Source organism: Rhinopithecus bieti, unplaced genomic scaffold (assembly GCF_001698545.2).
Source record: "Rhinopithecus bieti isolate Rb0 unplaced genomic scaffold, ASM169854v2 scaffold_62779, whole genome shotgun sequence".
Classification (NCBI taxonomy): Eukaryota; Metazoa; Chordata; class Mammalia; order Primates; family Cercopithecidae; genus Rhinopithecus; species Rhinopithecus bieti.
Genome location: NW_016823701.1, coordinates 33,214 through 57,886, shown reverse-complemented (window position 1 = coordinate 57,886; position 24,673 = coordinate 33,214). Strand labels below are relative to the sequence as shown.

The window sequence follows — 24,673 nt, the reverse complement described above, 5'->3', positions numbered from 1 at the left end:
CTGCCTGCCTCTGCCTCTCAAAGTGTTGGGATTACAGGCATGAGGCACCACTCCCAGTCCAGTTCCACTATTTTAAATTGCCTTTGGTTCTAAAATTAATAAAGGCCAAAACAGAATGAAAAAAAAAATCACACACAAAGTGCAGACTGCAGCCCTCAAGGAGAGCCAGGCCCTACTTTAATTTACCATTTATTACCAAAGTTATTAAAAGAAAAAGAAAGTCAGGCTGGTTGTGATGGCTCAGACCTGTAATTCCAGCACTTTGGGAGGTGAGGCCAAGGCAGGCAGATCACTTGAGGTCAGGAGTTTGAGACCAGCCTGGTCAACACGGTGAAACCCTGTCTCTACCAAAAATACAAAAATTAGCCAGGTATGGTGATGCACCCCTGTAATCTCAGCTACTCAGGAGGCTGAGGCAGGAGAATCGCTTGAACCCAGGAGGTGGAGGTTACAGTGTGCTGAGATTGCGCCACTGCATTGTAGCCTGGGCAAGAGAGTGAGAGTCCGTCTCAAAAAAAAAAAGTCCCATTCTCACTTTCAGACAGACACCTGTGCCGCTCTGCTGTGCATGACCGTAGGTGAAGAAACCCAGAAAGAACTGAACTGAGCAACCTCTCTCCATTCTCCCTATAACCACAGGCAGAGTGACTCATTATACTCGAAAAGTCATTAAATCAGCTGGGCACGGTGGCTCATGCCTGTAATCCCAAAACTTTGAGAGGCTGGGATGGGCAGATCACTTGAGCCCAGGAGTCTGGGACCAGGCTGGGCAACACAGAAAGACCCTGTCTTGGAAAAAAACAAAAGGCAAAACATTAAATCCTTACCTTTTTAATTCATTTACAATTGATTTATGAACTTCCATTGCAATTTTGCCATCCGAGTGTGTTTTGAGTTCTCGGCATTTGGCATGTAAAATCTCCAGCTGTTCCCTGTTCTCCACCAGCTCCTTTTCCTGGCCTTGGGTTTTCGTCTCCAGGAGCATTAGTTGTTTATTCAGCTTAGAAACTGAAAATCAAAAGAGAAGGATAAAAACTTGGCACAGAAGACCTCATAAAACACAATTATTGGCTATTAGGAAATACTAATGAAAGTCAGCTGATAAAACTGACCTTTTAAAGATCTTCTGGGCTGGGCGTGATGGCTCACACCTGTCCCAGCACTTTGGGAGCCTGAGGCGGGTGGATCACGAGGTCAGGAGTTCAAGACCAGCCTGGTCAAGTTGGTGAAACCCTGTCTCTACTAAAAATACAAAAATTAGCCAGGCGTGGTGGTGGGTGCCTGTAATCCCAGCTACTCAGGAGGCTGAGGCACGAGAAACACTTGAACTCAGGAGGCAAAGGCTGCAGTGAGCTGAGATCATGCCACCGCACTCTAGCCTGGCCAACAGAATGAGACTCTCTCAGAAAAAAAAAAAAAAAAAAGATCTTTTGGAGTGTTATAAATTAACACCAAAGGCTTTGTCCTTACAAATTACTGTCCCTACTGAGCACAGTGACTCATACCTGTAAACCCAGCCCTTTGGGAGGCTGAGGGGAGGATTGCTTGGGGTCAGGAGTTTCAGACCAGCCTGGGTAACACAGTGAAACCCCATCTCTACACAAAAATTTAAAAATGAGCAGGGCATGGTGACATGCGTCTGTGGTCCCAGATATCCGGGAGGTTGAGGCAGGAGGACTGCTTGAGCCCAGGAGTTCAAGACTACAGTGAGCCGTGACTGGGCCACCACACTCCAGCCTGGATGACACAGTGAGACCTTGTCTCCAAAAACAAAAACCAAAAAAGCCAAAAGAAATCACTATCTTTACATTAAGCACTCACTAAATATATACTTTTAAAAATAAAATCCACTATAATATTTTACCAAAATGATTCCAGTCTTCAACTAACTGACTTTCCTAAGACTGAAGCCTTAAATCACACACGGGTGTGCAAGCATATGTCATAACATTGTCCCTAAAGCTACAAGATTTTCAAGATTTTTAAGGACATTAAACATGGTTAAACTAAGAACTGGATTTATTATTTTCCTTGCCTTTCCTCATTAAACTTTTATTTTATGTCCTGTATCTAAAGTAAGTCATAAATATTTTCATCCTGTGTTACATAGTTGTATGTAATAAGACATTTCCTGAGCATCTGCTGACGCTGGCACTTAGAGGTATTTATTGTAGCATAAAACTGTACATCTCTCTACTCTATGAAAATATCTAACTGGTGATTGGGCATAGTGGCTCACACTTGTAATCCTAGCATTTTGGGAGGCCAAGGTGGGTGGATCACTTGAGGTCAGGAGTTCAAGACCAGCATGGCCAGCATGGTGAAACCCCCTCTACTGAAAATACAAAAATTAGCTGTGAGTGGTGGCACGTGACTGTACTCCCAGTTACCTGGGAGGCTGAGACAGGAGAATCGCTGGAACCTGGAAGGCAGAGGTTGCAGTGAGCCTAGATCACGCCACTCTACTCCAGTCTGGGCAACAAGAGTAAGACTGTCTCAAAAAAAGAAAAAAAAAAAAGAAAATATCTAATTGGTCAAAGTGAATGGCCGTTTCTGGGCAATGGGAAAACAGCACAGGCAACTCACTGAATCATACAGGTCAAAAGGTTTTCCCTGCCCCATGTGACCAGAAATCCTCTTTCTGTTCAGATCTGGTATGTTCAAGAAAATTAAGCCCAGTAAATAGGAAACTAATGTCATCCCTAACCCTGAAAACAAAGATAAGAGGCTCCACAACTCTGTTTCCCCTCTCCCCTTAACAATGCCAGAGTAAAGGCAAATACTCCTGGGCCACGCAGGTCTCAGGAGAAATCACATGGAGGAAAGTCCTGTGCACCTCTCTGGGAGTTGCTCTCATTTTTAAACACAACCTGGTTCTCAGAAACAGGAAGTGCTAGCCCCGCAACTGCAGCAACAGCAGGGTCTGCTCATGGACCTGCCATGGCATGGAAGGGGCTGCCATTCCAAAAGCAGCTGGAGAGGGGAAAACCTCCATCTGCTTCTCGGGGTGCCACGGCCTCATGCAAGATGACTTGTGCTTCAGTTTCCCAGCCTATGCCATTCTTCACTAGGAAAGAAAAATCAGTAAAACAAAGGGAAAAAATGCCACTATCTTTTGTACTCATAAATTGTGGTTTTAAAGCAGAAACGATGACTCTTAGCCTGGCCTCCTTACAGTTGTGCACTGTCACAGACTGTGAAGCTCCTAGGGGTTGGGAGAGTGCATGGGAAGGCACGGGAAGAGGGACACTCTCAGAAGGCGTCTGACAGAGATCTAATCTGCAGAGATGTCGCCTCCCATGTCCGCAGCACTGAAGGAAGGAAGGACACAGGGGAACTGTTTAGAACGTGAACATTTCTGCTTATTTACTCATCCAGCAAACATCTGGGAAGAGACCCTGTGTTATTTCAGATGTTTACCTCGCATGATCTTTCCCATTTCTAAGGTACTATTTTACCCCAAAACCAGTTCTGCTGAGTCTAGCACTATCCCTGCGAGTGATTTACAAACCCATGGGATGATGAGAGACACTGTGGAGTATGAAAAAGCTATCTATGCATTGAGGGTAATGACATGGAAAGGTTATAAACAGCCGCATTTTAGTCAAGAATGTAAAACATGACTTCTCTCATTTTCAATTGGGGCCCCCGGCAGGAGGGAGATAGAAGGGTAAAATGACAATAGTGACTTCACTGCATGGCCAGACCTCGCTGGAAGGACCTCACCTTCTTGGAGGTGCTCCTGGTGGCTGTCCTTGGCTTTCCTTTGCTGAATCTCCAACTGCTCCAGCAACAACTTGTTTTCCTCTAAAACCAGTTTTGCTTGAGTCTGAAACTGACGCCTGCAATTGATTTACAAGATGAAATACTGTGATTCAGGTGCTGAATGGTTACAGAAACACTCTGGAATCTAAAAGGAAGCAATGGGTGCATTATAGGTAATGAATATCAAGCCATGTCTCCATGTTAAACATATTAACACAGCAGCAAATCCTGCCATTTGCAGTCAGCTGGGGAAGGACAGCCGCGAGTCTGAATTACCGACTTCTTCAGAAACGCTTTCAGATGTAGAATTTCAAACATGTACAGAAGTAAAGAGGATAGAGTAGGAGACTGTCCCATGTGCACAGTACCCAGCTTGAATAGTCACTAAATGGCTGATGAAGTTTCATATGTATAAACCTCTAGTCCTGCCACCCACTATATTATTCCTAAGCCCATACGGAACATATTTAAAGAATTTAGTGAGTTCCCATTTTAATTTTAAAATACTCCTTTGTAATCAGTAGCATATCTGCAAAAAAAAAAAAAAAAAAAAAAAAAGACTGTTAGCAGGCTTTGAAATGGTTTCTTAGAACTGTATGAATCTGCCCCAGCCTTCCTCTCAAGCACAAGCAAATCCTCTCCTTCCAGTGCAATGTAAACTCCAGCCCAGCTCAGTCCTTAAGATCACAAATTCTGATTAGAATGAGCTGAAGGGACTTTAGAAATCATCTAGTGAAGTGTTGACCACCCAAAGTACACTGGGTGGTAAGTTTACTTACTAAAGCAGTAAACAATCTTGATTTTCCACTTGAAACCCTAAAGGTAAGGAGGAGGAAGGAAACAGACAAGATGAAAGGAGTCAGGCTGTAACAATGGTGTGGTCCCAACCGTGGCTATGCAGTGACTGGCTCCTGGGCACTGTGGGGGTGTCTCTTGCCTGCTACCAGCACCCATGGAGTGGGCTGCCATGCTGTCAGGAGGGCCTCACCCAAAACTGGTCTGTGCTAGCCTCCTCATTCCCGCCACAAACTGGGCAGCTCCATGATGGTCTGTTTTATGTTTTAGACTTATTTATTTATTTATTTACTTATTTATTTATTGAGAGATAGGGTCTCATTCTGTTGCCCAGGCTGGAGTGCAGTGGTAAGATCTTGGCGCACTGCAACCTCCACCTCAGCTTCCTGAGTATCTGGGATTACAGGTATGCATCACCACACCAAGCTAATTTTTGTATTCGTATTTTTTGGTAGAGACAGGGTTTCTCCATGTTGGCCAGCCTGGTCTCAAACTTCTGACCTCAGGTGATCCACCCGCCTCAGCCTCCCAAAATGCTGGGATCACAGGCGTGAGCCACTGTGCCCGGCTGCGTTTTGGACTAATTTACAAGACTTTTTCTTTATTTGTTCATTCATTCATTTGTTCATTCCTTCCTTTCTCCCTCCCTGCATTCATTTTATTTTTTATTTTTTAGACACAAGGTCTTGCTCTGTCACCCAGGCAGGACAGGAGTACAGTGGCACCATCAGAGGTCACTGTGGCCTTGAATTCCTGGACTTAACAGATCCTCCTGCCTCAGCCTTCTGACTAGCTAGGACTACAGGTGCATGCCATCATGACCAGCTAATTTTAATTGTTTTGTTTTTGCTTTTGTTTTGTTTTTGAGACAAGGTTTTGTTCTGTCGCCTAGGCTGGTGCACAGTGGTGTGATCATAGCTCACTGCAGCCGTGAACTCCTGGCCCCAAGTGCTCCTCCCATCTCAGCCTCCCAAAGCATTAGGATTACAGGGGTGAACCACTGAGCCTGAGCCATTTCTTTTTAAAATGAAAGGGATTGATCCCCCATTCCTAAAAAAAGTTCAAAATCTCAGATTTGGTTCAACACTCCCTCTTATTTTGTTTTATTTATTTATTTTATTATTATTTGAGACAGGGTCTCACTCTGTTGCCCAGGCTGGAGTGCAGTGGCAAGATCTAGGCTCACTGCAGCCTCCGCCTCCTGGGTTCAAGTGATTCTCCCACCTCAGCCTCCCGAGTAGCTGGGATTATAGGCATGTGCCACTACGCCTGGCTAATTTTTATATTTTTAGTAGAGAAGCAGTTTCACCATGTTGGCCACACTGGTCTCAAACTCTTGGCCTCAACTGATCCTCTCGCCTCAACCTCCCAAAGTGCTGGGATTATAGGCATGAGCCACTGCCTCCAGCCTCCCTTTTATTTTATAGAGAAAGAAACAGACCCATTAAGCCTGAGGTTAGTCAGTGATTCAGGGGAAGTTAGGAAAAGAAATACACAAACTTTACTTGCAGCCCAGAAGTTCATTGAGAAATTACTGGCAACCAAGCAGAAAGCGTCTGCTGGGCCAAGTGTGGTGGTTCATGCCTATAATCCCAGCACTTTGGGAGGCTGAGGCAGGTGGATCACCTGAGGTCAGGAGTTGGAGACTAGCCTGTCCAACGTGGTGAAACCTCATCTCTACTAAAAATCAAAAAAAAATTAGCCAGGCATGGTGGTGGGCGCCTGTAATCCCAGGTAGTTGGGAGGCTGAGGCAGGAGAATCACTTGAACCTGGGAGGTGGAGGCTGCAGTGAGTCGAGATCATGCTACTGCACTCCAGCCTGGACAGCAGAGCAAGACTTTGTCTCAAAAAAAAAAAAAAGAAAGAAAGCTTCTGCTGAAGTGTGAAGTCTGTGTACCAAGTGCTGCGTGCAGGTTTAGCAGCCGTGCATGTGTGTAGGTACTGAGAGCAGCAAGGAGCTCTGCCCACCAAGTGTGATGCTCCAGAGCCCAGAGACCCTCCTGCAGCTTGAGGGCAGTGAATTCCAAGAATTGCTCAGGGAGGCCCTGAGCAAGCCTGATGCTCTCCCCACGCTGGTGTGGGCCATCATGCTAGAGCAAGGGGCAGATTTCGAATCCCAACAAACACAGGATTGGGGAACACTGCGGGGCTGTGGATTTGAAAGCAAGGCCTGCCTTTCTTTCCTTTGTTTCATTGATTTTATTTTAAGGAAATGCAGACAAGTTGGATTTGTGGCTATATACAAGGCTAAGGAAGGAAGACGGGGTTCCAGAATCTGACAAGGTCTCTTGAGCCCCTTGAAAGCATTTGAAAGCAGGGCCTGCCTTTCTTTCCTGTGTTTCATTGATTTTGTTTTAAGGAAATGCAGACAAGTTGGATTTGTGGCTATATACAAGGCTAGGGAAGGAATCTGGGGTTCCAGAATCTGATGAGGTCTCTTGAGCCCCAGCCTGGCTAAGCTGCTTTCCAGGCCACTGTTCAAGGAGGGTACGAGGGGAGACATACTAGGAACCCTGACGGAAGAAAATCCAAGCTCAGCCAGGGAGGTCACAGAGCACCAAGACCCAGGAGTTGCCTGGGCCAGTCCCACCTGACGCATCAGTGACTACAAAATCAGGGAGAGCCACTGATAAGAGTGCTGTTGACTCAATTCCAGATTTCTAAACATCACATATAGAAAATACTTCATTTTTTTCCAGTGATGTTAAGGCATTTGAAAACACTAAATATAACATACCTACTCAAAGTGAGTAATATTTGTTTTCTTAGTCCTGTCTAGATATTGCTTTTAGGCTTTTCAAGACATATACTTTCTCTAATTCAGTTAACAGGCATTTGCTGTTGCTGTGCCAGATGCAGGGCCACACACAAAAATGAGTAGGACACTGGTTCCTGCCCTTGAGGAGTTCACAAAGGAGAAGATGGAGGCAGATGTGGAGGCAGACAGGATAGGCAGGCACAGTGTGGCAGGTACTGGGACAGGGCATGTGTTTAAGGGTACATCAGAACTGGAGACAAGGGGCCGGGTGCAGTGGCTCATGCCTGCAATGCCAGCACCTTGGGAGGCCAAGACGGGAGGATCACTGAAGCCCAAGAGTTTGAGATCAGCTTGGGTAACATAGCGAGACTCTGTCTCTATGAAAAATTTTAAAAATGGCTGGGCATGGTAGGGCACACCTGTAGTCCCAGCTACTTGGGAGGTTGAGGTGGGAGGTTGAGGTGGGAGGATGGCTTGAGCCCAGGAGGTTGAGTCTGCAGTAAGCTATGATGGAGCCACTGCACTCCAGCCTGGGTGACAGAGTGAGACGCTAACTCTAAAACAACTTAAGAAACAGAGACGCCGGGCACGATGGCTCATGCCTATAATCCCAGCATTTTGGGAGGCCAAGGCAGGCAGATCACATGAGGTCAGGAGTTCGAGACCAGCCTGGCCAACATGGTGAAACCTCACCTCTACTAAAAATACAAAAATTAGCTGGGCATGGTGGTGGGTGCTTGTAATCCCAGTTACTCAGGAGGCTGAGGCAGGAGAATCGCTTGAATCCAGGAGGCAGATGTTGCAGTGAGCCGAGATCACGCCACTGCACTCCAGCCTGGGCAACATAGCTAGACTCTGTCTTGAAAAGAAAAGAAAAGAAAGGAGAGGGGAGGGGAGGGGAGGGGAGAGGGGACAAGGGAGCAATAATGGCCTCTCCTGAAGGCAGCACTATAGACAAGCGCCATTCCAGTATGACCCTAGAGGGTGAGGAGTGCAGAAGGGCTTTCGGAGGAAGGACAGGTTGGAAGTGGGGCAACCTCAGTTGTCAGGGAATCTGCCAGGGCAGGGCAGATGGGAGCTGGTCATGCAAGCCTCATGAGCTTTCTGTTTTGGGAGGCCATTTTGAGCTTTCTGTTCTCAAACCCTGGGAGCCATCGTTGGGGCCTAAGAAGGGACGAGACCCTCCAGGTCTGAGATGGAAAATCACCCTAGAAAATACCACCTCAGAAAATAAAAGCAGAAAGCAACTATATTTCAGGTTTGAGAACCTACTTAGAATTTTAAAAGTCATCTTTAAAATATAAGTTTAGAATAATTTATTAGGGTTTTATTCACTTTATTAATTTCTTAGAAACTCTCCCTTAAAATATTTTAAGTTAAGAATGTAATTATGTATTTGATAATTTTATAACATATTTTATTATCATTTGTTTTAAGTTAGCAAAAGAGCAGAAACACAATGCCACTTGCCATTCCTCACTGGTAACAGCACTACTCTTATTTAACTCTTGGTGCAATTCTTCATTTTCTTTCACCACTTCTTGGACTCGCATCCTAAACATTCTCATTTCCTCCTGAAATAAAACGCACGTAAATTATAACACACACATACCCACGCATCTATATTTCTCAGTTCTGGTGCTGCTGCGGTGGCTAAAATCAAATGGTAACAGCCATTTAGCAAGGTCTCACAATAGGCCAGCCTTCAACTCTCGGTACCAGCACAGGTGGTGCCTGCTCTCAGGGAGCCTACCGTCTAGTGAGAAAGCACTAGGACCAAATGCAAGGCCAAGTACAAGAGGCAAAGAACCTGGGCTTTCAATATTGGATTCCCAATTTGCTAACATTGTTCTCTAACTGCTGAATACTGATAGAAAAGGCAGAGATGCCCATCAACACTGACATTTTTCCTTTGTTTAAAGATGCAGGATAATAAATTGGAGGTTTTTAATACAAAAAATAAGACCTTTTCATCCTTAATTAAAGCTAGATTTGGTGGGGAAGGGGTTAGTGTGGGAGTTGAAGGAAGCTCTTCATTTTTTTTTTTTTTTTTTTTTTTTGAGACAGGGTCTTGCTCTGTCGCCCAGGCTAGAGTGCAGTAGTGCAATCATGGCTCACTGCAGTCTCAACCTCCTAGGCTCAGGTGATCCTCCCACCTCAGCTTACCAAGTACCTGTGACACCACACCTGGCTAATTTTTGTATTTTGTGTATAGACAAGGTTTCGCCATGTTACTCAAGGCTGCTCTTGAACTCCTAGGCTCAAGCAATCTTCCTGCCTCAGCCTCCCAAAATGCTGGGATTACAGGCATGAGCCACCACATCCAGCCAAGGCTATTAGTTTTGTCCATAACAACCATGAGAAAGTGTCTTACTAGCATCATCAATCTGCAGAGCTTAATTGGCCATTAGCCGCAACACAAGGTCTGTCGCTGGACCAGTTTTGATGCCTAACAGTCTATGTCTGTTTCAGCTCCCAACAGTCTGCGTGTGTGACACTTCAGCTGAGCCTCCGCCATCAGGCCTTTCCCAGTTTCTGTGTCCTACACTGTCCTTTGGTGAGAATCTGAGGTGCCAATATTTACTCTGATGTGCCTCTAAAATATTCTACTGCCAGCTGTCAGATGTTTATGCTTACACCCTTTTAACTTAAAGCAGCACTACCAAGTAACTTCTCCTCTCATCCCTCCACCCAGACACACTCACTCTCTGCTGGCAGTCCATGTGGCTCTTTTTTGGAACAGGGGTCAGGCAAACTAAAGTGTGCAAACCAGCTGGCTGTTTTTATAAAGTTTTATTGGAACATGGCCTCGCCCATTATTTACATGTTATCCTCAGCTGCTTTCATGGTGCAACAGCAGGGCTCAGCAGGTGCAAACAGAAACTGCATGGCCTCCAAAGCCTAAAGTACTTATTAACTTGCCCTTTACAGAAAGTGTGTGCTGACCCTGATTTAGAAGGAGCACCTAAATAATAATATTATTAGTTATTAGGACTGTTATATACTCAATTAGTACAAGATTCATTCATACTCTTAGAAAATTAAGCATCCAACACTAAGTCTAAATGAAAAGGATTAAAATTCCTTTCCATGGGATATGGACACGGGACAGCATCACTGACGAGAAACAAGCTGGGAGCCTCTTAAAGGACCCTCCCAGCTCAGGATCCTAGAACAACCAACATTTCTTTCACTAGATCCTTCCAATTTCAGGGATCTATATGGACACTTAAATGAGGAACCTAGAGGAATGCAGGAGGCACAGAAAGCCTCTCCAACACCCGCACAGGCTTGGCCTCCTGCGGTTAGAATGAGCTCCACTGCCCAAAGCCATTCCCACAAAACGGCGGGGGACAAGGCAGAAATGGATAAAAACCTCACTTCGTCTCCATTTCCAACAGCTCAGCAATCGGACTTCCCTAGGGTCAGCTCATCCTAGAATTAAGAAGCATCTAAGTTTGTCTAAAACATCTCCAGCCTTTCCTTCCCATGTGTGCCCAAATAGCCCTTCTTTTTTGTTTTGTTTTGTTTTGTTTTTGAGACGGAATCTCACCCCGTCACCAGGCTGGAGTGCAGTGATGCAATGCCAGCTCACTGCAACCTCCAACTCCCCGGTTCAAGCCATTCTCCTGCCTCAGCCTCCCGAAGAGCTGGGATTACAGGCACGTGCCACCACATCAGCTAATTTTTGTATTTTTAATAGAGACAGGATTTCACCATGTTGGCCAGGATGGTCTTGATCTCCTGACCTCATGTGATCCACCCACCTTGGCCTCCCAAAGTGCTGAGATTACAGGCGTGAGTCACCGTGCCCAGCACAAATGGCCCTTCTAATGGTGGTGTGTGCAGTTGCAGAGTACCAGAAAGAAGCGCTTCCCCACTGCTGTCTTCCCTGCATCCCCAGATATCAGCCCATATGGGCTGGCTGTCCAGAAAGCCATGGCTTCTCATGCAGCACTGCTCTGACCCTCCATAATTCTCCCCTCACTCCCTATCCACCCCTCCTGCTCTGCCAATCACTCCCTTACTTCCTCCCCTCTTCCTTCTTTCCCTCCCTCCCTCCATCCCACCCTGCCACACTCCTTCCTTCCTCTTTTCTGTCCTCTAATAAACATTTGATTATCTATCATATGCTGGGAATACCTACATTCAAAATGTTTCTATAAAATTTGAAGCAGTCCTATATTTTATAAATCTTGTCTCTTCTGAGACATTTGCCAGCCTACCTTGAGGGTGGCATTGAGCTCGTCCTTCTCTTTCATTATATCTTCATAAGCCAGCAACAATGGTGACAGGTACTTTACATCCAACTGAAGATAGACAGTAAAAGAAGGTTAATATAGGCCAGCCACGGGGGCTCATGACTGTAATTCTAGCACTTTGGGAGGCCGAGGCGGTGGATCACGAGGTCAAGAGATCGAGACCATCCTGACTAACACGGTGAAAACCCGTCTCTACTAAAAATACAAAACATTAGCCGGGTGTGGTGGCAGGCGCCTGTAGTCCCAGCTACTCATGAGGCTGAGCCAGGAGAATGGCGTGAACCCGGGAGGCAGAGCTTGTAGTGAGCCGAGATCGCACCACTGCACTCCAGCCTGGGCGACAGAGCGAGACTCTGTCTCAAAAAAAAAAAAAGAAAAAAAATAAGAAGGTTAACATATTTCTTACATCTAAACACAACCAGCAAATTTTTAAATGGCAAGAAGTTACACTTTTTTGAAATGGTTTCTTTGGTTGTTGTTGTTAGTGTTTTTTAAGGACCCTCCTAGCTCAGGATCCCAGAACAACCAACATTTCTTTTGCTGGATCCTTCCAATTTCAGGGATCTATACGGACACTTAAATGAGGAACCCAGAGGAATGCAGGGGGCATAGAAGGCATCTACAACACCCGTACAGGCTTGGCCTCCTGCGGTTAGAATGAGCTCCGTTGCCCGAAGCCATTCCCACTCTCCCGCCCAGGCTGGAGTGCAGTGGCGTGATCTCAGCTCACTGCAACCTCCACCTCCCGGGTTCAAGTGATTCTCCTGCCTCAGCCTCCCAAGTAGCTGGGACTATAGGCATGCATCATCATGCTGGGCTAATTTTTGTATTTTTAGTAGAGACAGGGTTTCACCATGTTGGCCAGGCTGGTCTTGAACCCTTGACCTCAAGCGATCCACCCGCCTCAGCCTACCAAAGTGCTGGGATTACAGAAATGAGCCACTGCGCCTGGCCTGAAATGGTTTTTAATAGCTATGCAAATATAGCCTGAAAATACGGGCCTGAAATTAAATAACTTCCACTTACCAACCAGGGTGGTATAGGGCCCTTGGATGGGAGGCCTTCAATATTTAAGCTCTAAGAACAAAACAAATATTGAAGACAAGTTAAACCACACTTCCTCTGAAATTTCAAGTCTTAGATATTCTTAATCTAGACTGGGCATTGCCCATCTATGCATTTATCTGTCTATCCATCTGCCTACCCATCCACCTGTCCACCAATCCATCCATCCATCCATCCATCCATCCACCCACCCACCCACTCTCCCATATACCCTCCCATCTATCTATCTATCTCTATGTATGTATGTATACATGAGAGAAATATTTTTTCTGAAATGTTTGAGAGTAAGTTGCAGATATAATGCCCCTTTTCCTCTAAATACTTGTATTTCCTAAAAACAAAAACATTAATATACTTAACCACAGTACTGTCATGAAAATCAGGAAATCAACACTGATAACAATGCTATTTTCATATATATATACACATATATATGTATATATATTACTGCTCCTTGCAGAGCAGGGGTACCCCATAGGCAGTGTGCCTAGAGTAGCCTATAATACTATTTTCTAACCTAACCTCTAAGTTATCTTCAAATTTCATTTATTTTCCCACTAATGTTCTTTTCTGGTCAAGGATCCAGTTCAGGGTCACATGTTGCATTTAGCTGTCAAGTCTTTTATGTCCTTTTTTTTTTTTTTTTTTTTGGACAGGGTCTCGTTCCATCACCCAGACTGGAGTGCAGTGGTGAGATCACGGCTCACTGCAACTTCTGCCTCCTGGGCTCAAGCAATCCTCCTACCTTAGCCTCCTGAGCAGCTCAGACTACAGGTGCACGCCACCATACCTGGCTAATTTTTGTATTTTTTGTAGAAATGGGGTTTCACCATGTTGCCCAGGCTTCTCTTGAACTCCTGGGCTGAAGTGATCCTCCTGCCTCAGCTTCCCACAGTGTTGGGACTGCAAGTATGAGCCAGCACACCTGGCCCTTTTTGTTTTGTTTTGTTTTTTGTTTTTTTGAGACAGAGTCTCACTCTGTCGCATAGGCTGGAGTACAGCGGTATGATCTCGGCTCACTGTAACCTCTGCCTCCCAGGTTCAAGAGATTCTCATGCCTTAGCCTCCCCGAGTAGCTGGGACTACAGGTGTGTGCACCACCACACGTGGCTAATTTCTGTATTTTTAGTAGAAGCAGGGTTTCACCACATTGGCCAGGCTTGTCTTGAACTCCTGACCTCAAGTGATCTGCCCGCCTCAGCCTCCCAAAGTGCTGGGATTATAGGTGTGAGTCACTGCACCTGGCCTCCAGCCCTTTTTAGTCTTTTAAAATCTGGAACATATCTAGTGACTGTTTTCATTGGATATGGAACTTTTTAATGTCACATTGTTGAGTGTCTGGATTTTGTTATCTTCCTTTAATGAGTACTGGTTTCTTTTCCTTCCTCCCTTCCTTCCTTCCTCCCTCCTTTCTCTCTCTCTCTCTTTCTTTCAGCTCCTAAGTTGTGTGGATCACCTTCATACTTCTGAGGCTTCTTTTTTCACCCTGGTCATGGTAGGTCTGTAGTAACCTTTCCTAAAAAGCTCTTTGAGCCGTACCTCTCGGGCATAGCCCTCCTGTGCTCTTGACTCAATGCAAGGTCTCTCCATAGCGGCTGGGCAGAACTTGAAGGTTCCCAGTGCTGTGTGAGCTCTGGGAACCATGCAGCTCACAGCTCCCTGTTCTTATTTTCTGCCCAGTCTCTTGGAGTCTCATCCCACACATGTGCAGGGTGGTATTCCACAAGACTCCAAGGAGCCCCATGCAGATTTATATAAGTAGCTCTTTCTCTCCAGGACTCCCTTCTTTCTGGTACTCTTGCCGTACAAATTCTAGTCTCCTCAGCTTCCCCAGACTCTCATCTCTGCTGAACTCAGGGAAGTGCTCAGCTCCAGCCCTTCCTCCCTGCTCTGTGATCTGAGACTGCCTCCTCACAGAAAGCAGATCATAGGCTCATCTATTTATCCTGCTGCTCTTGAGAGTCATAGGCCGGTACTGCCTGCTGTTTGATATCTCTAAACATTTGCATTACATATTCTGTCTGGTTTTCTATTTGTTTACAGCAGGAGGGAAAATCTGGTACAGAATCAATGGCCTGTACAAAATAATTATTTATTTCACAAAAGCTTTCCAAAGTGAACACCTTAGTATCTAGGTAATTACTCACTCACTCTGCAAACGTTGGCAACTCGTTAAATCATTATGGACACTGCAACGCAACCCTTGTTTTCAAGGATTATACAACCTAGTAACAGAAATAAATACCACTAACACAAATGAACATGATATACAAAAATAATATACGGTAGAATACTACAAGTGCCTTAAGAGTGATTACAAACAAAAGTCTGCAATTGTTTAAAAGAGACAGAGGGCCAGGCATGGTGGCTCATGCCTGTAATTCCAGCACTTTGGGAGGCTGGGGAGGGTGGATCGTTTGAGGTCAGGAGTTCGAGACCAACCTGGCCAACATGGTGAAACTCCATCTCTACTAAAAATACAAAAATTAGCTGGGCGCAGTGGAACACGCCTGTAATCCCAGCCACTCAGGAGGCTGAGAAACAAGAATCACTTGAACCCAGGAGGTAGAGGTGGCAGTGAGCTGAGATCATGCTGCTGCACTCCAGCCTGGGCGACAGAGACTGTGTCTGAAAAAAAAAGAGAGAGACAGAGATCAATCACTTCTGGCTGGGTTGATTAGGGAAGACTGTCATGGAGAACGTGGCATCTGCACGGGGCAGAAGATAACTTGGGAGGAGGCTGTCCCTGGGCCTGTCTACCTGCCCCACAGTCCTGCAGAAGGCCCTGACCTAGCAAGCAGGTTTTGAATTATAGGACCCCAACAACTTTATTTGTTTTTGTTTAAAAGTTAGTATTATGTTAAGTGAAAGAAGTCAGTCACACAAAGTCATGTCTTGTATAATTTCATTTCTATGAAATGTTCAGAATTGGCAAATTAATAGAGACATAAAATAGATTAGTGGCTACCAGGGGCTGAGTTGGAGGAAGTGGGCAGCAGGGGAATGTAGGGAGTGATTCCCAACAGGTATGACACTTTTTTTTTTTTTTTTGAGATGGAGTCTCACTCTCTTTGTCACCCAGGCTGGAGTGCAGAGGCATGATCTCAGCTCACTGCAACCTCTGCCTCCCAGGTTCAAGTGATTCTCCTGCCTCAGCCTCCCAAGTAGCTGGAATTACAGGTGCACATGACCACGTCTGGCTAATTTTTTTGTATTTCTAGTATAGATGGAGTTTCACCACATTGGTCAGGCTGGTCTCGAATGCCTGATTTCAAATGATTCGCCCACCTCAGCCTCCCAAAGTGCTGGGATTACAGATGTGAGCTACCATGCCCAGCTGACATTTCTTGATTTAACAAAAGTGCTCTAAAATTGATTGTGGTGATGGTTGCATAATTCTGTGACTACAATAAAAACCACTAAATGGTACACTTTTTAAATGGGTATGAATTGGATGCTACGTGAATTATATCTCAAAGCTGTTACTAAAAAAAAAAAAATAAAGGTAAGAGAAATGTAAGCCCTCCTTGAAAAAGCAACTCAGAAGCCCATGAGGCCTGAACTCCCAGGAGCTGCAGGAGAACACCGTGTGCCTCCCACACCCTCTACCCCAGCAAGAGCCCAGCCAGTAGTGCCTCCCTCTCCTGTATCCACAGTGTTGCTCACATCCTCATAGCCCCAAGCTCTGTAAGAGTAAGGACCTGAGCACTGGTTCATCTGGCACTCCTCCCAGCATCTCATGCAGTGACCTGCTCAGTGAGAGTGTGTGGAGCTGGACTCTGCAACTATTCTTAGAACTGAAACTCTGCTTTCCTTTCCAAGTTCATGCACTGACAACAGCTGCAACTTCCAGGAACATGACTGAGAAGGGAGCAGCCGACACAGACTTTCATTCTTTTACTTTTGTTATTTATTTATTTTTTTTAATTTTCGAGACAGGGTCTTGCTCTGTCACCCAGGCTAGAGTGCAGTGGCGTGATCTCAGCTCACTGCACCCTCGACCTCCCATGCTCAAGAGATCCTCTTTTCTCAGCCTCCTGAGTGGCTACAGGCGTGCGCCACCAAGCTCGGCTAAGTTTTAAAAATCTTTTATTTGTAGAGACTAGGTCTCGCTATGTCGCGCAGGCTGGTCTCAAACTCCAGAGCTCAAACAATTCTCCAGCCTCAGCCTCTGAAAGTGCTAGGATTACAGGCACGAGCCACCTCGTCCGGCCTCTTTTACTTTGTACGCTTCTGTATTGTCTCAATGTTTTACAGTCTTTATTGCCTTTATTATGGGGAAGAAGGGAGGGAAGAAGGCAAAAAGCAGAATTGTTCTTAGAAACATTGTGCCTTGGACAGAGCTTTTCTTACATCAAATTATAATAAATAAGAACCTCTCAAGATTGAAAATCAATTCAACAGTAAAGGCTAAAAAATCCAAAAAGCTGATTTTCACAATTGGAAACATTACCTCTTCCTTGGACAAATGCCTGAATTTTGTCTGATATCGACTGAGTTCTACATTCAAACGATGGACAGTCATTTTCAATCCATCATTTTCATCCACCAGTTCTTGAGCTTGTTTTCGCAGATAAAGTAATTCAGGTGCAGCAACTACGGAAAAAAAATTTAATATTATACTATAAGAAATAATGTCAGATTTATCCAGATTTTATTTAAATTGCAAATCATTTGCTTTTCCTCCCTCTTTCACTCTCAGAGGCAATGAACTCTGTGTGTGTGTGTGTGTGTCTGTGTGTGTGTGTGTGTGTTGTGTCTATGTGTGTGTGTGAATGAATAAAAGTTACAACATTTTAAAAACTGAATAGTTAATATTATATTGGAAGTTTGTGGAAGTTTTTGCATGTATAATAAAGTAAAATAAAAGTTTCAAGTTGGAAAGGAATAGTCATGTTTCAGATGACATAAAAATATGTGCTTTGAAAAATCATATAGAATACATGGAAAATGTATTACAGCTAATAACCTTCCCACATAATAGCAATGTCCTATTAGAAAACAAAACAGAAGGCCGGGCGCGGTGGCTCAAGCCTGTAATCCCAGCACTTTGGGAGGCCGAGGCGGGCGGATCATGAGGTCAGGAGATCGAGACCATGCTGGCTAACACGGTGAAACCCCGTCTCTACTAAAATACAAAAAACTAGCCGGGCGAGGTGGCGGGCGCCTGTAGTCCCAGCTACTCCGGAGGCTGAGGCAGGAGAATGGCGTAAACCCGGGAGGTGGAGCTTGCAGTGAGCTGAGATCCGGCCACTGCACTCTAGCCCGGGCGACAGAGCAAGACTCCGTCTCAAAAAAAAAAAAAAAGAAAGAAAGAAAACAAAACAGAAAATAGATCCCACAAGGTAACAGCACAAATAATATACAGTATCTAAAAATAAATGTGCCTAAGATAAGAATTATGCAGGGTCTATATGAAAAAAACTGATACCACCTTACTTAAAGCTATATTATTAGTTTTATATAAATAGAAAAAGGTATAGAGAAAATATTTGTGAATATTTATATAACTTTAGAGTTAAAATGACTTAATGCCAAGGGTGTAAGTCATAAAAGAAAACATTTTATAGATTTAGCCCAATTATCAACAAACTAAGAAAATATTACACCTATGACAAAGGGATAAAATCTTTCATATGTAAGGAGTTCCTGCAAATCAATAAAAAGAAGTCAAGTGGCTCAATGTAAAGTGGGCAACTTGGCCATGCATAGTGGCTCATACCTATAAACCCAGCCCTTTGAGCAGCTAAGGAGGAAAAATCCTTGAGGTCAGGAGTTTGAGACCAGCCTGGTCAACACAACGAGGCCTCATTGCTATTTAAAAAAAAAAAAAAAAAAAGCTTAGCCAGGCATGATGGCGTTCACCTTTAGTCCCAGCTATTCAGGAGGCTGAGGTGGGAGGATCACTTGAGCCCAGGAGTTCAAGGTTATAGTGAGCTCTGATCACCCCACTGTAGTCCAACCTGGGTGAAAAGAGTGGGATGCCGATGCCGTCTCTAAAAAACAAATAAAGTGGACAGCTTCACGAAAGAAAAAGAAAATGACATGCAAAGATATGAAAAAATATTCAGGTTCATCAATAATAAAAGAAATACAAATTAAAATATTATTTCTTTTTTTAACCTATCAACTTAGCAAGGAAAATATAATCATTGATAAGTCTATGGTGAACGAGGAGCTTTTATATGCTTCTCTTGCAGATAAAAACTGAAGTGAAATATACGTAAGCTAAGCATCAAGTTCCAAAAGAAGTATTGGAATTTCTTTGTTTTATTTTGTAAATTCAGCTTCTTTCCAATCTGAGGAATTTCTTTAGAGTAATAATGACATAGCAGATGAAATCAAATCTCAACAAACGTAAGGATATTAACAAAAAAACCTGAAATATTACAGCATAAATTACCAACACAAATATCACGACATAAAATATTAACTCTCAATGAAGTCCTGCTCGTTCCTCTAATAAAGGCACTGTCCGTCCCTACCTTCCTGTGACAACGCCTTCTCAGCCTCTTTGAGTTTTCTCTTCTCTTTTTCCATTTCCTTAAGTTTTAACTGTAGTTCTTTCATTGCTTGTTTCACTGTGTTTAGTTTAAGGGTAAGGCTTTGATTCGTATTGTTTAGGTGCATATTTTCTTCTTTTAATACCTCAAACTTTTCTCTGGTTATTTCTGTATATCTTTGACGTGCTCTACCAGTTATATCTGAAAAGGTTCAGGGGACAAGTTGTAAAATGTTAATTGATGTTGACAATGTTATATCAAAATCACCTGACTTTGTTCCAAAAACCACATCAGGCCTGGTGCCATGTTCTTTGGTCCCTGGGAAGGGAGTGGCTTGTACAGGAAAGAGTAAGTGGCCTGGTGAGGTCACAGTGGGTGGGAGGAAGAGAAGTACTGAGGGGAGGCCAGAGAGGGAGGCCAGAGCTGCAGAAGGCCATGCCGACTGTGATGTGGCATGGTAGGTTCATCGTGCAGGGCAGCAGGAGCCAGCAGGGCTTTCAGGCAGAGGTGTGAGAAGGAAGAGGCTCTGCTCTCGGGTGAATTCCTCAGGCCAGCAGGGAAGAAGGCAGGTTAGGATGAGGCCCAGCCCAACAGCCAAGGGGCAGCACTAGAGTAGGGACAGAAAGAAAGTGACACATGAGAGCAGGACTTAGGGGCTGGTAGCTGGCTGGGTGCAGGCAGTGAGAGAGAAGCAGACCCAGGATGACCGCCCAGGTCTGTGTCTGGCAGATGCTCCCCCAGATGAGGAGCACACTGTGAAGAGCAGGTGGGGACGGAAGACGAGGGGAGGCAGGCTCGGGTTGGGACACAGGCCCGGAGTCCCACAGGCAGCCTCTGCTGGGGAGACTGATGAGTTGCTGGCCTGTGGGCAGCACCTGAAGGCACCAGGGTGAGGAGAAAACAGAGGTCACATAGGACCTTAAGAAGGAACAGCAAGAAAATAGGGTGGAAACCAGCGCTGTTCCACGGGGAGATGTGCTCCGAGAGGTCACAGGAGGTGAGGCTCCCATGGGCCCCTGGCCAGCGTACCTCCCACGTGAGGGAGAGGCAGAAGCAGTTTCCCACACAGGCAAGGCAGGATGGCTGGTGGCTCCAGAGAACCTGGCCCAACCCCTGACACACACACATCCAATCCCTAACATGTGAAAGGTGAGGCTCAGAAATGGGAAACTCCACAGCTGCATGGAAACAAGGGAACCCTGAGAAATCCCAGAGAGAAAACAGTTGAGATGAGACTGAAGATGGATGCCACAGCCTGAAATGTGCCAAGACAGGGCACCTAGAAAATGGGGGGTGGCTCCAGGGATATGCCTTGCCCTGGTAGGAGTGGAGACACAAAGTGGCCTAGAAAGAGCCAATGAAGTTAGGCCTGGTGGCTCACATCTGCAATCCCAGCACTTTGGGAAGCTGAGGTAGGAAGACTGCTTGAGGCCAGGAGTTCGAGACCAGCCTGAGCAACATAGCAAGACCCTATCTCTACAAAAAGCAATCAATAAATAAAATTATACTTAAAAAGCAGCAGCTTGAAACTGCTGATGAGCTGTCGAGTTAGATAACCACAGTGGGAATAGCAAGGGGTTAACCCACCCGACCCAGGCAGCAACAGCAGAAATGTGTGCCCCTCCTCAGGCAGAACACACAGGCCCTGAGGGCAGAGAGGCAGGGCAGGCCAGAAGGCTGGAGAAAGCCAGGAGGAAGAGGGGTCCCTACTGATCCCAGCTGGCCTCACATCCTGCCCATCCCCATCAGTCGCTGGAGGCAGCAGTCAGTACAGCCTGGCAGCCTGCTGGCTCTCTCTCTCCAGGCAGGGTGCAGTAAACAGAGGTAGCATCCCCATGCCGGCCACAGGGAATCTCAGGGACCCCAACAGGCATCAAACAGCAGATCCAGAGAAGCATCAATGGCAAGTGAGAGAGGAGAAGGGGCTGCAACACAAACCCTAAGACTGCATGCGCACAGTTATGACTTTCAGAGAGACGTAGTCAGTGTCTTACAGAAATCATGGATGTTAACATTTGATCAACAGCATAAACTGAAAGGACGGGCTGAGCCGCAGGATACACATCACGAAGAAGGAATGCACGGCGCAGAAGTTAGAGCCCCAGCAATCGCCCAGAATACAGCACTGAAAATGCTGAGATTGAAAGGGTGCAAATAAAGTCAATCTGACATGGAGGAGACTTAAAACAGGATTTTCAGAGCAGTGACACTGATGGCAGCAGCGGCCCATCTAGAGTGGCCGCCGCACAGACTATCTAGAGCAGGGAGGCGTGGCCCAAGCCTCTTGCTCCATGGAGCAGGCAGGAGCCCCCCCTCCCTGGATGCTGCAGCAGTTGCCCAAGTCCAGCTGCAGACCCGAGAATCTGTGTTCTTGGGGGCCCAAGAAGGCTCCCCCCCAGCCCCCATAGGCTAAGAAGTGCCTGATCCCACTGCCTGACTTCACCGCCCCTTCTGAGTTGGCAGGGCAGGAGCTCCCGGGGTGCTGCTACAGTCGCCCTCCCAGGTGCGGGACCTGGGTGTCTCTGCAGTCTGCACCCTCTGGGGCCTGGGAAGGCTCCCGTGTCCCCGCAGGCTCACGGGTGTTTGCTCTGGCTGCCTGGCCTCTCCCTGCTCCCGACGCCTTCTCCAGTCTCAGAGTGGGGTTGGAGCGGGGTTGAGGCCAAGCCTGGGCACTGTCACAGCCTGGCTGGGAGTGTGCACACTCAGGGCAGCACTGACACGACAGCACCCTGCCGCCTCAGCCCCCTCCAGATTTTGGGCACCCATGAGCACAGGAGGGAAAGACAGGGGGAGGTGAGGTGAGGGTGGCTCTGCACTGGCCTGCAGGTGCCTCTTGGTGCAAACAGCCTGGGTGCCATGAACTGGGCAGCAGGAGGCAGACAGGCTCCTGGGCAGAAGCGGGCAGGTCCACGGTGAGTCCCCACCTTCAGGTTGGGGAGGGCCTGAAGGCTGGGAACCGAGTTGCCCATCCCGTGGGACCATAGTAGCAACTTGTGGTGCCTTTTCCAGGCCCACCCATGGCCACCTATGGACCAAATGGTGCTCACTCCCTCCCTTCTGAGGCCCATAAAAGCCCTGGGCTTAGCCAGAGCAGAGCAGATGGGATGACCAGCTGCAGAAAGGAGTTACCCTCTCTGCTGATAGCTGGAGACATCAGAGGACCAGCAGCAGAGAGGAACAACCTACTCCAGGGCCTCCTCTCTGCTAGGAGCTGGTCAGAATAACCAGCTGCAGAGAACAACCCTCTCCAGGGCTTCCTTTTTGCTGAGAGCTGCAGAGACAGTCGAATGACCTGCCTTCAGAGAGGAGCTACAGACTCCAGGGCCTCCTCTCTGCTGAGAGCTGAACACTTGACGGGACGATCTGCCTACAGAGAAGCTACCCACTGTGGGTCTCCTCTGAACTGTCCTAACAGTCAGTAAAGCTCCTCTTCGTCTTGCTCACCCTCCACTTGTCTGCTTACCTCATTCTTCCTGGATGCAGGACAAGAACTCAGGCAAAGGCACACTGGCACCATAGACATTTCTGGCCAGAAAAGCGACACCCCAAAGATCTTATAACAATGTGGGACCTAACAGCAGAAATTATAACTTCCATTTTGGAAGCCACTGAAGCTCCCCAAACCGTTCAGTGGGGTGTAACCCATAAAACATCACTGGACCTCTCCCTCTGCCTTCAGCCTCAGAGCAGAGCCCATAACTGCACCTGCCTGCCCAGCATGGATCCCAGTACATCATGGGTCCACTCCTCCCACCGGGATCCCATTACATCCCACAGGTCCTCCTTCCACCCCCAGGATCCCATTACATCCCATAGGTCCACCTCCCTTCCCCCAGGATCCCAGCATATCCCACAGGTCCACGTCCCCCCAGGTCCAACCCCCACCCTCCCAGGATCCAAGCACATCCTGTATGGACACATGTCCACTACCCAGTGTTTGCACCCTCTCTTTTGAGGCAAGGGTGAAAGTTCAACAACTAATACAAGAAAAAGAAAACGTAATCTTTATTTTCAGATAAAATTAATCTGGATATTCTTCAAAACAACAAGCTTTTCAATCATAATATAATTCAAAAGGCAAATACCTGGGGAGGGTGGAGGTTTCTCACATAATGGAGGTTTTTCATCCTAGGAAAGAAGGAACGTAAGTGCAGAGCATTAGTATTTTATAAAGTGGACACAGGCAGCTAGGTCATTAGACAGCAGGTATATAAGCATGCTTTATTTCCTTCATTTTGACTCTTGTTCTTTGTTTTAGCTTTCAAAACTTTAATATCTACTATTTCTTTTTTTCCTTTTTTAAGACAGGGTCTTACTCTGTCACCCAGGCTGGGGTGCACTGGTGTGATCACAGCTCATTGCAGCCTCCAACTCCTAGGCTCATGCAATCCTCCTACCTCAGCCTCCCAAGTAGCTGGGATTACACATGGGCCATCAGAGCTAATTTTTTTTTTTTTTTGTAGAGATGGGGTCTCATTTATGTTGCCTAGGTTGGCCTTGAGCTCTTCGGCTCAAGGGATCCTCCTACCTTGGCCTCCCAATATGCTGGGATTATAGTTTCTTATACCTGAATCTTAGACCTTAAATGTCTTCCCCTCTGGTGCGCTCTCTGAGGCTGTAAAGGAAGTCCTTCCTGAGCTTTCTTCCTGCCTTTCTGTGCTGAGTTCAGTGACTGTCTTTACAGGTAGATCCCGTGAGTAGTGGGCTGTGGGCTCACGTTTAAAAGCATGTGCTAGGTAGGGCTGCAAGTGCTGAGCGGAGATGCCCTCAGAAAACTCCATCCAGGCCTCTTCTCATTGGGATGGGCAAAAAGGACCCCACCAACTGCAGGGAAGCACATTTGCAAAATGCTGAGAAAGGAACATTAACAAGATATTGCTTCGCAACCCTAAACCCAGAGGAAAGGGAAGGCTGTGAACTTTTGTTAATTTTTGCTTACATGCTGGTATGATATTAAGTTTCTAATTTCTGCTGACAAAGTAGACAAGGTTATAAATTAACTCTCCAGAGAAATGTTTAATTTTTAAGTTCCCATGACATCGCACAATGAAAAACTTACATTAGAACTATTTCCATGTTTGCAAATTAGTTATTAAAATTGTCAGGCCAGGCCAGGCGCGGTGGCTCACACCTGTAATCCCAGCACTTTAGGAGCCCGAGGCAGGTGGGATCACCTGAGGTTAGGAGTCCGAGACCAGAATGGCCAACATGGTGAAATCCCATCTCCATTAAAAATACAAAAATTGGCCAGGTGCGGTGGCTCACGCCTGTAATCCCAGCACTTTGGGAGGGTGAGGTGGGTGGATCACGAGGTCAGGAGATCGAGACCATTTTGGCTAACACGGTGAAACCCCATCTCTACTAAAAATACAAAAAAAAAAAAAATTAGCCAGGCATGGTGGCGGGCGCCTGTAGTCCCAGCTACTCGGGAGGCTGAGACGGGAAAATGGCATGAACCTGGGAGGCGGAGCTTGCAGTGAGCCGAGATTACGCCACTGCATTCCAGCCTTGGTGACAGAGCAGG

At 46.2% G+C, this 24,673-nt stretch overlaps 1 protein-coding gene across 2 annotated transcripts in view; it reads right to left on the bottom strand.

Annotated features, from left to right (window-relative positions):
• The window catches only part of CEP89 (centrosomal protein 89), a 57,860-nt gene that overhangs the window by 2,831 nt on the left and 30,356 nt on the right, over positions 1 to 24,673 (bottom strand). The window contains exons 6-13 of one of the 2 annotated variants that reach the window (XM_017861712.1): positions 23,235 to 23,277; positions 19,132 to 19,350; positions 17,100 to 17,242; positions 12,608 to 12,658; positions 11,546 to 11,629; positions 8,790 to 8,893; positions 3,727 to 3,842; positions 828 to 1,008 (exon numbers count right to left, since the gene is read on the bottom strand). In XM_017861712.1, the coding sequence (XP_017717201.1) occupies positions 828 to 1,008; positions 3,727 to 3,842; positions 8,790 to 8,893; positions 11,546 to 11,629; positions 12,608 to 12,658; positions 17,100 to 17,242; positions 19,132 to 19,350; positions 23,235 to 23,277 (941 nt within the window). Of the gene's footprint in view, positions 1 to 827; positions 1,009 to 3,726; positions 3,843 to 4,320; positions 4,582 to 8,789; positions 8,894 to 11,545; positions 11,630 to 12,607; positions 12,659 to 17,099; positions 17,243 to 19,131; positions 19,351 to 23,234; positions 23,278 to 24,673 lie in introns of those variants that run through there. The other variant, XM_017861713.1, reaches the window with a different exon arrangement.